At 34.0% G+C, this 12,386-nt stretch overlaps 1 protein-coding gene across 2 annotated transcripts in view; it reads left to right on the top strand.

Moving 5' to 3' along the window:
• Window positions 1-12,386, top strand: part of KCNH8 (potassium voltage-gated channel subfamily H member 8) — a 167,623-nt gene that overhangs the window by 89,438 nt on the left and 65,799 nt on the right. Inside the window, exons 6-7 of one of the 2 annotated variants that reach the window (XM_088521180.1) lie at window positions 8,580-8,737; window positions 10,820-10,861. In XM_088521180.1, the coding sequence (XP_088377306.1) occupies window positions 8,580-8,737; window positions 10,820-10,861 (200 nt within the window). The remainder of the gene's footprint in view (window positions 1-8,579; window positions 8,738-10,819; window positions 10,862-12,386) is intronic. The other variant, XM_010223299.2, reaches the window with a different exon arrangement.

Here is a 12,386-nt window from a genome sequence, read left to right as displayed (position 1 = left end):
GACTTTTTTCCCTAAGTGCCCTCAGATTACATTGGTGTGATCTCCTTTTGCTGTATATTTTAAGAATTTGTAGCTTTAAACTATACTGTTATTATTCATCTGAACACTAGTTGACCAGCTAATGCCACTGAAATTCTGAAAAGAGCTTCCATGCATAGAAGTGTCATATATTTCTGGAAAAATGTTCCTGATCTTTGCGACTGCCCATACAATCTAGACAATGTTGTTTCTACATTATTTTGCCATGCTAATGGCCAAGAGAAAATGTGACTGGGGATTGCATCCAAGAAGAAATAGGAGGGAAAAATGTACTTTCAGATGAAATTTATAATTTTAAACATACTGTTGCATAAGAACAAACTCAAATCCTTTTTACTAAATCTTTTTTTTTCTTGATTGTGCTCCTAAATACTTTTTTGTACTTTTCCCCCTCTGTAATGTTAAATCTTTAGGATGTGAAAGGGAACACATTTGTCTATTTGAAAAATTGGCTTCCAGGTGGTGCGATGTTGGCTTTTAGAATTACTTTTTAGATTACATGTCACTGACTTATACTTTCTACCTTGGGAAACTTTTTTTGTCCTTGCTCATGTTTGAATACTTCAGAGGAAGGACAATCTACAGCTATCCCTCGTCTTTGTCTTATGAACAACTTTAGTTTGTATTTGTCATCAGTCTGCAGAACTGAGGTCTTGTTAAGCATTTACTAGTGCTGAGGCAAGAATCCTTGTGATTCTTGCTTCAGAGGCACTGGGTTGTGAGCACTGGATTGTAGTTTAGCAGCTAATTCCAAAATTAGATAAGTATTCATTGAACATCTCTGCTTCTTTTGCAGAGATGTTCTTATTTTCTCTAGTAATGGGTCTCTAATAACATAATAAAACTAAAGTTCCCCAACAATTTTTCTATAGTTCCCAATATATCTAAAACTGTAATTCATCCTAACCTTTCCTATTAATGATTTCCTTCCCAAACAGGTCTAGACTTTCAAGTCAAGTCTTCTATACTTTATAGTGTTTTGTTATCAGTCTATGTTGCCAATTTGTTATAATTTTGTTCAAAAGAAAAAAAAAATCTGTCCTTCCTTCAGCAGATGCAACTGGTTGTTAATCTTATTATTTTTGGAAATGTAGTTCAACTGAGCAATTAATATAAGCTCTGCTTGAAAAACAAACTTTTTCTTGGTGTTTTTTTCTTATAAGTTTTATTTAACTTTATAGCTGTCCAGACTTCTAAGCATCAGGTGTAAAATATTAGCATAAGGATTATTTTCCTTTCCTGTCAACTTACCATGTCAGCATCTGGACTAAAATCATCAAGCTAATTGTGCTGATAGTCATTTTAAGGGGGAACTTGCTGAGTTGAAAAATCATACATCTGTTTAAATAAACTCTATAAAGGAAATTTACTAAGAATATTTAGGTTTATTGCAGCAATAGATTAGAAAAAAAAAGTTAGATGGGAACAGATAAGTTGTTTGTCAAGCAATATAGAGCTAATATTTACTGGAATCTCTCCTAAAAGCTCTCTGGTTAGATTCTGATACCATTATCCATATTTAATAAGGTTGTCTCAAATAATCAGATGGATCAAAGGGCTTTGTCTTTGTGGAAAGTATAGCTAGCTAATGACAATCAATGTGAAATTACATAAAGCAAGATGAAAAAATCATTTTTAAAAAAAGTAAAAGAGACAGTTGTAACATCTAAGAGGAGGAGGAGGTATAGGAAACACTCTGCTTTAAAATTGATGGCCTTAATACAGCTAAATCATCTAGATCTCAAGCACGGAATTGAATTATGGTATTCTAATAAGTACCCATGCAGCACCCAATCCCCTGGTTACTGCTTATATGTATACTATTTGCTCTAAAGGTGGAGGATTTTTGAACTTCATTTAGTTCAGCATAAGAGAGGTAAGTTGAGTTAAATGCCTTTTCTGAAAAATAAGTGTGTGCTGTGATCAGTTATTAAATCATCTGACTAATCCTAAATTGCTATTCTGCTGTGACTTGATCATATGATCATATTACTAATCCCTGAATGATTTATTAAAAAAAACTTATATAGAAAAAAATGTTGCTTCAAGGAAAACAATCCGGTTTATAGATAAGGAGGTTCAGTTGGTCTCTGGTTAAAGTTTTACTGTTGGGTTATTATTGTTTTTAATGGAATCAGGAACTGAGATTATACAGACTATATATTTTGGAATTTTGCTTCTGAGGTTAGCAAAGGGGAATTATGCTGGAAAATATCTTAAGATTGAATAGGGTAGTTTGGAGAATCTCAATTTATGGTTTTTGCTTTTATTTTTTATTATATAAGAATGAAGTCTGCATTATGCATGGAATATAACCTCAATTTTCTATGCAAGAATTTATTCTCCTTTGCTAACTGTCTGTTAAAACTGGTATTTTAATACCACTGAGATAAAAAGTGTGCATGGGTGTCTATGAAGTGAATAAGAAGTTCTCGAGAAACCTGGAATGGGTTGTCTTGGTGAAGGATGTAGCATGTCCTACCTAGCTTTAAATCAGAAATAGTCACCAGGCAGTTCCAAAGTAGCAATTTACTAAGAAAGAGTTCCCACCTGATTTATCATAACCTATGGAAAAAATGGCTCTTCAAAGGAACTGGGTGTGGCTGGGGCGCAGATTTCCATGCTGTGGGACTAGGAAAAAATGCTATGATCATAAATAGGTGTGTGAATCCCATTAGATTACTTACATAAAGAAAGGAACACACTGATAAGTAAAATGCATTAGAATACTTAAGTAAGGAAAGGAAGAAGTTAAAACATTTTACTTAAACCACAATGTTGCTTTAGAAAACTCTAAAGCCAATACAACAAAGGCATAAGAGATGTTAATTCAGAGTTTTGAAGGCATTAGGATGATGCTAGTCCCAGACTTCTGATGTTTACTGCAGTGGCTACTGTATAAGAGCTGAACTGCAATGAAAGTATAAATAAATTAGGAGCCGCAACTGTATGTATATTATCATTTGTCATTGTATACATTTTATCATGTGAAAATGGCTGTTTTGTATATTTTCTTAGTCTTTCGGTGTAATTTCGTATACATTTTAGAGAAATTACATTTGGTTGGTTGGTAAGAAGATGCTCATTGTGCAAGTGAGATTGTAGGAAGGGCTGAGCTGGAAATGCAAAAAGGAACTGGATAAACAAGGGTACATGGTCAAAGTGTATGAGAAACTGGGATGGGATGTTGTCGTACCACATCAGAGAACTAGGGTGAGGATGCAGGGAGAAAGCAAGGATTAACGAGGGAACAGGAAGGCAGAAGGTTCAACTTCAACCAGAAGGCCTGGGTGCTATGACAGGCACCTTGGTAAAGGCAACCTTCAAAGAGTCTTCAAAGTGTTTCTGATGGTAAATTGCTATTGAATTGCAGTTGAATTTTTCTTAATATGAAGTAATTCCGGATAACCTTGGGGTGGAAATCAGAGTTAAAGGAACTGAACAAATCTTTACTAAAATCTGGAAGGAGAGTTGTGTGTGCATGGGTGACATCATTGATTGTTTCAAACCTGTTGAAATTGGTCATCTTTATTGAGTGTCACCAGATCTGGTTCAGCTGTGCACCTGCCTGACAGCAGTAAAAGTTCTTGCTGTTTTATGAAGTGAACCGCATTCTTTTAGTTAAGTTCACGGGCTCACTTGCAAAGCAGCAAATGAGGAAGGAGATAAAAGTTTACAGCATGGGTCATGCCTATCTTAAAATGTGTGTTTTTTAATAAAGCAGGCACATGTGTACTGAAACCTTGAAATTTTTACATGACTTAGGAGGCCATTCTTCAATTCAATTGAGTAGTCTAGCCTTTATCGTTAATCTTTAATTTCTGTGAAACCCCACTTTCTGCTGTCTAGTTTTCACTAAAATTGAATTATGTAACTTGAATTAAGAATCCATCCTTTTTCTTAATGAAGACAAGAATATAAAAAGAAGCTCCTGCCTGACCTTCTTCCTTATTTTTAATGTTAAAAAAAGACATTTTAGATGATTTGACACAGAATGTCATAAATCAACCCCCAATGTTTACCATTATCTGCTGTTGTTCCTTCTCTAGATTTTAGATAACTTTTAAATGGCATTGCTCCTATCAGAGACTTTATTTATTTTCCATGCTCTCCTTTCCTGAGCACAAGGCAAAACCTATAGATCTTGCATTTGATTTAAAATACCTTTTTTTTTTCCAACTTACATGAAAAATTTCCCAGTGAGATAACTCCTCCTTGCTTAAGACTTTATTGCCTATAATATTTAATGTTTTGCTTATTAATGATTTGTTTACCACTATATTGTGAGAACACACACACACACAAAAGTGAAATACAAACAAACTAGTAATTCTTGTCCCATATGAAACAAACATATAAAATACAGCTTTGAGTATGAAGCATGCACAATCTGAAGCTGGTTATTAAAGAATACTTAGAATATACTCAAACATATTTCTTAAAGAAAAACTGTGAATGAACTATGAACTAATTGTTCAAGGATGTTAACATTATTACAGATATGCTTAAAAAACACAGAGATTAAGGGATGCTCCTGTCTGTTTTTTCAGCTATAAATTTGTGTATTTTCTCTCTAGAAAATTCTTAAAGCCCACCTCATCTCAGGGCATTTGGAACAAAACTTCAGGAAAGTTAAATCCTAAGAAAACCAATAGAGTTAGTGTTATGGAGGTGTTTGGCATCTGCAAAGCTTTATCTTATTGATGCTTTTACTGGATTTGAAATTGTGCTTAGATAGGTTACTGTCATCTGCAGGAAGAAGCTGGTGCACAGTAGCTTAACTTATGACATATAAGACTTATATTGATTATGTTATAGATACTTTCTAAGTGACACGAAATTCTGATGATAGTATTTTTGAATGAAGTAAACTACCTTATACCTGGTGTGCATCAAGATCATATTCATACCATCTCATTGAGACAGCTTAATGGATGGCCTTGTCAACTCTTTCTGTAATGAGCAAATAATGGAACTCTGTAATAAGCAAAAATGGAACAGATGTCTCCAAAAGATAAAACATTATAGCTAATGTTGGATCATGCTCTGAAAGGTGGCTCTGACTATAGACAGAGACTACGGTCAATAGGTGGCTAGCATAGGTACTTTTTCTGGGCATCTGGAACCAATTATATCCATTTGGTGTTCTGGAAAGACACATTTTAGCACACTGTGCTTTCCTTCTTGTGGAGATGATCTGTCAGGTTGGAGTATTAGAGAGTTTTCTTTCCGAAAAAAAATAGAAAACCCTATAATCTCTTCAATCTTCAGCAGCAAATTTCCTATGCATGTTGATAAGCCTTTAGTGTGCTGAATGACTTAGGGGAATTTAAAACAAGTATTTGTCTCCTTTAAAGCTTTAGTTGTCTCTCAAAACTAATGTGATATAAGTAAGCAAATCCTTTTTCTGTCCTTGATAACTACACATTGGAGGATTCTGATATGAATGAGAATGAGATGCTTCATCTGTATTTCCTCTTGTATTTTACAGATAATTTTTTTCCTTAAACTAGGATAGCTTCTTTTTTTTCTCTTAATGATTTAAGTGTTATTAACTCACACTTAATATGTATTCAGATCATATATATTGGAAAAGTATTTCAAGTTTTCAAAAGCAGCCTGTTCTACACTTTAAAATAAACACTATGTCATCTTTTCACAGTGTACTGGGATGAGTTTGGATGTGTTCAGTGTGTTCAGATCCAAAAAGTACCTGATGTTTAGTCAAGAGTAACTCTTTTTTTTTTGGTGTGTGTGTGTGTGTGTCTATTAAACAAGCCTACACAACTAAGTTATCTCAAATTATAGATTTTCTAATCCTGTATTTGGAAACATTTGCTGTTTAGAAAATTTGAGGATTTTTTTTTTTTAATACGCATATGAAACAGCCAGGAAATCTCTCTTGAATTGCAGTCAGCTATGATGATGTGTTTGTCATCCTACACAATATGAACAGATGATATTTTTCAATAATTGCTTCTGTTTTTGAAGGCATAAGCTGTCCTTACAAGCAAGTATACCTGTACTCTTTGTGCCTGTGTTTCATTGACAAAATAAAAGAACTTCCTTAAAGTGAAAAGCAGGATGAAATAAAGCTGAAAGTCATTCTGTCATCCATTATGAATAACTGAAAAAGCAAAAAAGAACTGGAGTTATTAACATTTATTTTTATAAAATTGCAAAAATATTTGTCAGAACTATCTTTTTTTTGAGGCTATGTGAAAACTGTGCATATGACTGTGAAAATGCTTGAATGTGTATCTGTTGTACTGCAGTTTGAAAACTAAAGTCTAATATTTTCTAGAAGGTGATCTATCAAAATAGTCTTCTCTGATATATAGTACAAATATTTTAAAATTCTAGAAAAATATTAAGGAAGTAGATCTTTAAAATATCTCTGGGTGATTAGATTTTTTTTAAAAAAAAGGAGATTAAGTGCATTTAGCAAAACATTACAGTTTTATTGCAACTATAAATTTCAGATCATTTTGTGGTTCAAAACATCAATCAACATAATAGAAATTCATAAAATTAATATCTCAAGGCAAATCCAAATATATTTAAAAGAAATTCTAAAATTGATAATTCTGTAAAATTCTAGCAATGTTTGGCACTGGTTTAGGCAGACATTCTCATACCATGTGCTCTGAAAACTTAGAAGGTCTTTGCCCCAATACATCATAGCTTTCAACATAATGCCCAAGCAGCACATCACAGCAAATGTTGAAGAACCCATTTCCACTAGTGTGCTAAATGAAATAAAGTCTGATATTGCTGTTCTTAAAATGGAATGGAGTCACAGATATTGAGTGACTGCAACAGATCTACAGGTCAGACCTGGGTAATAATTCATTTTAGTGGCAGACTAATGCACTTTTTGAAAGAGCAGGAAACTAGCTAAAGTTAGTAGGTGGATGGCTTTTCATTTTCAAACTCCTTTGCAGGAACACGAAGCTCTATACTTCAACAATAATTTTTGCATGATTTTGTGGTTGTCTTATTTGAATACCTGTATTCTTCAGGCATGACAAAAGAAGTTATTAACAAATACTGGTTCTGCCTTATCCAAACCTGGACAATGCTAGTCTAAAGTCCTTCCATCTTGTAAAGTAATGCCTACACTCCTACTGTAATGAGACTCAAAAAAACTTCACTTTTAATGCTTAGTAACAAAAATGTTCTAAAATGAAACATTGGATATGAAAAACTGCTTTAAGCTAGGCTAGTGGCAATCCATGTTCTCTCAATGAGAATTTCTTTTTCCATTGAGCTTTTATAACACATCAGATTGTTTTATGCAAAGTTGATTTTCTCACTGAAGATGAACCCGTTCAGGGATATCTCTTGTCCTCCTTTACAGTGCTTGCAGTATTCACTGATTGTACTCGTTATGTGACATAGATGACGTGTGTGTACTCATTATGTGACTCATAGATGAGTGTCTTTCCAAAGCCAGCCAACTTTAGAAGTTATAGAGCAGAAAACAAAAACTATGAGAAAGGGAGAAAAGATGGGGAAAAAGAAAAAAGAAAAAAAATACCATTAACGTATAGCAAAAATACCTAAGGGCAACCAAAACTAATCTAATTGATATGTTCTGGCTTATTAAAGAGAACCTTCCATGCTGTATAAATGATATCAGTATGCCTGTTCTATGTATGCAAAAGCTTCTGTAATTATTATGTTTTGTGAATTTAAGGTGGAAACACTCTAAAAAAATATAAATATTTTCTTCAGCATCCATATTACTGAAAATCAGATATATCTATAAATTTTTAAACATATGGTAATTTATAGTTGTTCCTGATTTAAACTGTTTCTTTTTTAAAAAATAGATTATGTTTTAAAATACTAGTCTTGATGGTTGGCTGCACTATTTGACACTGTGGAAGTTAAACAAGTAGTTCCCACTAACGTTGGGAGGAACTGGGTGCATAGCTTGAGGACAGATTATGGTCTTCATCTTGTAAGGCATGAAAATAATTGAGACTCTGTTGTCAAGAGCTGGGCTCTTCCTTGAGTGTTAATGTGTTTTGGCAAGACAAGTCAAAAATATGCATCATTCTGAAAGACATTCATCCTTGAGCATGAGATGGGAACATTCAAAATGCACAAGCCACCAAGAAATTCATATTGCTTTTGCTATCTCCTCTATAGCAACATTTTTTTCAAATGAGCTCAGCAATTTTCCTTTGCTAAACAAGTGATTATCCTTGAAGAATACATTGTTTGCCCTCTATCCTGGACTGTTATTACAAACAGAAAGTTTCAATTACACATGTAAATTGAATAATTAATGCTTTTGTATCTTAAGAGAAATATTAATGTGTTTCATTCACAGTAATCATATCTCCATTTTACATACAAAAAAAAGTTTGCAAAAAATGTAAATATTTGATATTTATTAAAAACAATGTTTTAGATTTTTTCGTCTGGTCTTTACTATGCATAATTAAACCATTCGCTGTTGGGGTGGACATTGGCATCTCTAAGAATCAAGAGGAGACTGTTCCTGATTCTGTTTTTTCTTTGTCAAGCAGATATTATTTTAAATTTCCGAACAACATATGTCAGCAAGTCTGGCCAAGTTATATTTGAAGCAAGATCTATTTGTATACACTATGTGACTACCTGGTTTATTATTGATTTAATTGCTGCACTGCCCTTTGATCTTCTTTATGCTTTCAACGTCACTGTGGTAAGTACTAACTTTCCTTTTTTAATTGATCTTTTTCCGAAAGACCGAGAGTTTATTCACGGAGCTGTTGACTAAAACTAAATGAACAAAAATATGTTAATGTGTAGTGCATTTTTACACTGAGTGTTAGGTATTTTTTTGTGTTGATTTAACTATGGCAAGATTGGGTTTCAGAGTGGCCATTCATTTACATGAAAGCTACATATTTGTCATTTTTCTTATTCAATTATCTTTAACTTGTAAAGAGTTGCATTCATTTTAACTTCATTTCTTCTCAGTGTACCCAAATACAATTCCAGATAGCTTTTATTCTCTTTTGCTGTAGAATCCTTAATAGTTTTCCAAGATTCATAAATTTTTATTGTGTGTAAGTAGATCATTGTTTTGGTCTATAGGGTATATTCTTCACTCAGCAGGCAATCTTCTTTCTTATTACCCCTGGAACAGTGTTGAGCAGTATTGAGCAAATGCAATATTAATATGTGATCCTTATCCCTATTTCTTTTTGTGTGTATTTAACACCAAATAAGCAGTTCAGAATGTGTCATACCTGAAATCTGAGATGATGACTACTTACAATTCTCATTAACTTATTCTGACTTCAGTTTCAGTTCAGCTTTGTTAGGAATTTAATGACAAAATGCTTAAGCCAGTTTGAAAAATAATCCTACTTAATGTCACAAGTCATAATGGGTTACATTTGAGTATCTTATGCTGAGACTCAGCTTATTCTTCTGACAGGCCTATTAGCTTTAGTAGTATAAGGATCTACTAAATGACTCTCCTCTTCCTCCAACACACATAGTCAGAAAGATTAGTTTTGGAAAAAAAGGTATTGGCAATGATTCTCTGTTTTGTAGCTGTAGCTTTGTCACATAAGAGACTCAGACTTCTAAGCCAGCACTTTCTAATTCTCAGTATTGTGGTGCTTTATTAATAGATCCACTTGATCTCATTTTCGTTAAACTTGAGTTACAGATGAGCACATAAATGGTAGAACAGACTTATTTTAAAAAAATGAAAAACACTAGTCATAAAAACTCATGAGTAAGGAATCCTTTCTGCTTTAATTCATTTAGTTTCCCTTCCTTAGATGACCTTTCTTTTCACTTCATTCGTTCTGTTAAGAACTGTCAATATGATGCTAGTGCAGTAACTTTTAATATCAGGCAATTAGTAGTTCCACATACTGAAATCACAATTTTTATATAAACAGTAGATTTAAATATGCTACTAGCCCAATTCAGCTTTTACAATAAACCCAAATAGACATCACAACTGGGTTGGCTTAATTTCCATTAAGAATTTTGCTTTAAATAAGCCAACGCCCGCAAGGAAAGAAAAAGAGGAAAGAAAAAGTCTTTTACTTATCAGGAAGACTGATATGTTTATAATAATGAACTCTGTGAAAGAAACTATTATTGAAAAAAAATTTTTTACAGTTATAAAGTCACATTATTAAAAATGCTACTATAATACAATTAGTACATCTCCGTAGTCTATTTTACCTTTTATCTTTTCTTATCATATAGGTATGATAACCTAGATAATCCAGGACACTGAAATGTCCCTCTGTTAGTAATTGGTCCTTAGTGATATAATTAAGGATAGATTTAGTCCAAATAATAGACAGCATATGGCCATGTTGATCTAGAAAGCAATAGTGACAAACTGACGTAGCTTCCTGCGTGTTCCAAAGTTAAATTCCTCACTAAAGTTTTTCTGCAATATAACCTGCTTGCTTTGTTTCAGCTCAACTTCATTAGCTGACTGCTACATGATGAAGATTACTACACAGCGGTGCCAAGGCTGAGCCTTCTCTTCCCTTTTATAGCTGAAAGGGAATCCAGAAATCTGGGGTCTGCACCTTGCAATGACCCCTGCAAACTCAATTATGCTATTTTCCATATGATTCTGCAAAGGGAACACAGTACCTTCCTATACTGTATTTGCCGTAGTGGCCAGATAAGGCAACTGTTAATATAATCCTTTGAGAATAATAACTGTTTCAAGAGTGGGGGGAGGTGTTATCACATTCCAATTTATTGATTTAATAAGCCATTTCCTCATATCTGTTCTCAGATTTTTACTGCATCGACTCTCAGATGTTGCCTCAACAGAACGGTGAGAAGGGGCATCAGGGAGCATCTCACTCCTTTGCTGTCCAGGCCTCAGCACAAAGGCCAACATTTTAGGGATGGTCTAAATTCTGCAAGCTAGGTATAGTGCCATACATATGCAGCTATGTATGGCACAAAAATGTCACCCACTAGCTGGAGATTTGTGGAGTCAGAGTGCTGGAAGGAGCTGTGGAGTCTCCATCCTTGGAGATATGTCAGAACAGAAGAGAGGAACTGGAGGAAGGCTTTACTGCCTTTAAATTTTCAAGGGATTCTGCCCTTCCAGTAAATGGAGAAATCTTGGAAGGTTTGAGGTTTTATGCACGTTCCTTCCAAATCTCAGTGTCTGCTGAGCTCCCCAGCTCCTTCCTTCCATGCATCTGTCTGACATAAAGGATCCCTTAGTCTGTGCAAATGTGGTATGAAATGCCGCCTAAGTAAAAAACGGATTATTAACCACTAGTTCTAATGACTTTATTTGCATCTGTCTATTGATGGTGTAGAGCAAGAAAGTCGTTCCTGGAGGAAAAACAAACAAAAAAGAATTAAAGATCCTTGCCGCTAGTCTTTATATAAAAGTATCACGTTTCATTATTATTTGTTTTTTTAGTGTAGGGGATGATTCCTCCAGACACAGTATTTCCTCACTAGTTTGTAGGAACTTTATTTCTCAGTACTTTTTAGTGCTACCGACTGTTGTGATTTCTTTTATGTTTGTTTTATATAAAATTCCTTCTCTGTCATTTTGACAGAAAAAGGTTAACCCAGTTAGTCTAAAACGATTAACCATATGAAAAATGTAGATGGCTTTATATCTGTGGGCAAAGCAAAATCTACGTAGGCACAAGTATGAGTGCTGATTCCTCATTTTGTCTTTCTAAATTTATGACATAGAAAAGAAAGTTGCCTGCTGGCATTTCAGGTCTTTCAGTGACAGATTGGACACAATAGAGGGAAAGGGTTTGTCATGACTAATGAGAAAATTCAGCACTATTATGTATGATTTATTGCATCTGTGTTCAAATTTACAGGCAAGTTATTTTGAAATGAGATCTTTTGGTCTTAAAATGAAATATCTCTTCACTTTCAAAAGAGTATTTTTATATCTATTAGTATTCTGTAACTTAATAAAAATGGTCACGATTTAGTCAAAAGTCTAAGTAATAATAATAGTTACCATGCTTTATAACTTTAAGTTATGTTTGGGTACATTCATTATTTTAACAACTCTTTAGAAGTATCTTATTTATAAGAACCCAGTTTTAAAAATAGTCATCATTTATTTATTTATTTATTTGTGGTACTGCAGTAGAACATAGGCACCCTTCTAAAAGTGGGGCTACAACATGGAGGGAACAGCACATATACGCTATCATTGTACACACTACCACATCTTGGAGCTTCTGACGTGAATAGGGACCCCATTTCTGTTAAGTGTACAACAAAGGGAATGGTAACACAGTTTTGGGGGAGCTGACCATCCAGCTTCGTCCTATATTGACCCCTCTGCACCTGGCTTCCAAGGGGGT

The sequence above is a fragment of the Tinamus guttatus genome, unplaced genomic scaffold (assembly GCF_059628265.1).
Source record: "Tinamus guttatus ecotype Peru unplaced genomic scaffold, ASM5962826v1 Tinamus_guttatus_pri_ptg000115l, whole genome shotgun sequence".
NCBI classification, from domain to species: domain Eukaryota; kingdom Metazoa; phylum Chordata; class Aves; order Tinamiformes; family Tinamidae; genus Tinamus; species Tinamus guttatus.
Note: the sequence above shows the minus strand (reverse complement) of the source record. Positions and strands in the feature narration are given on the sequence as shown.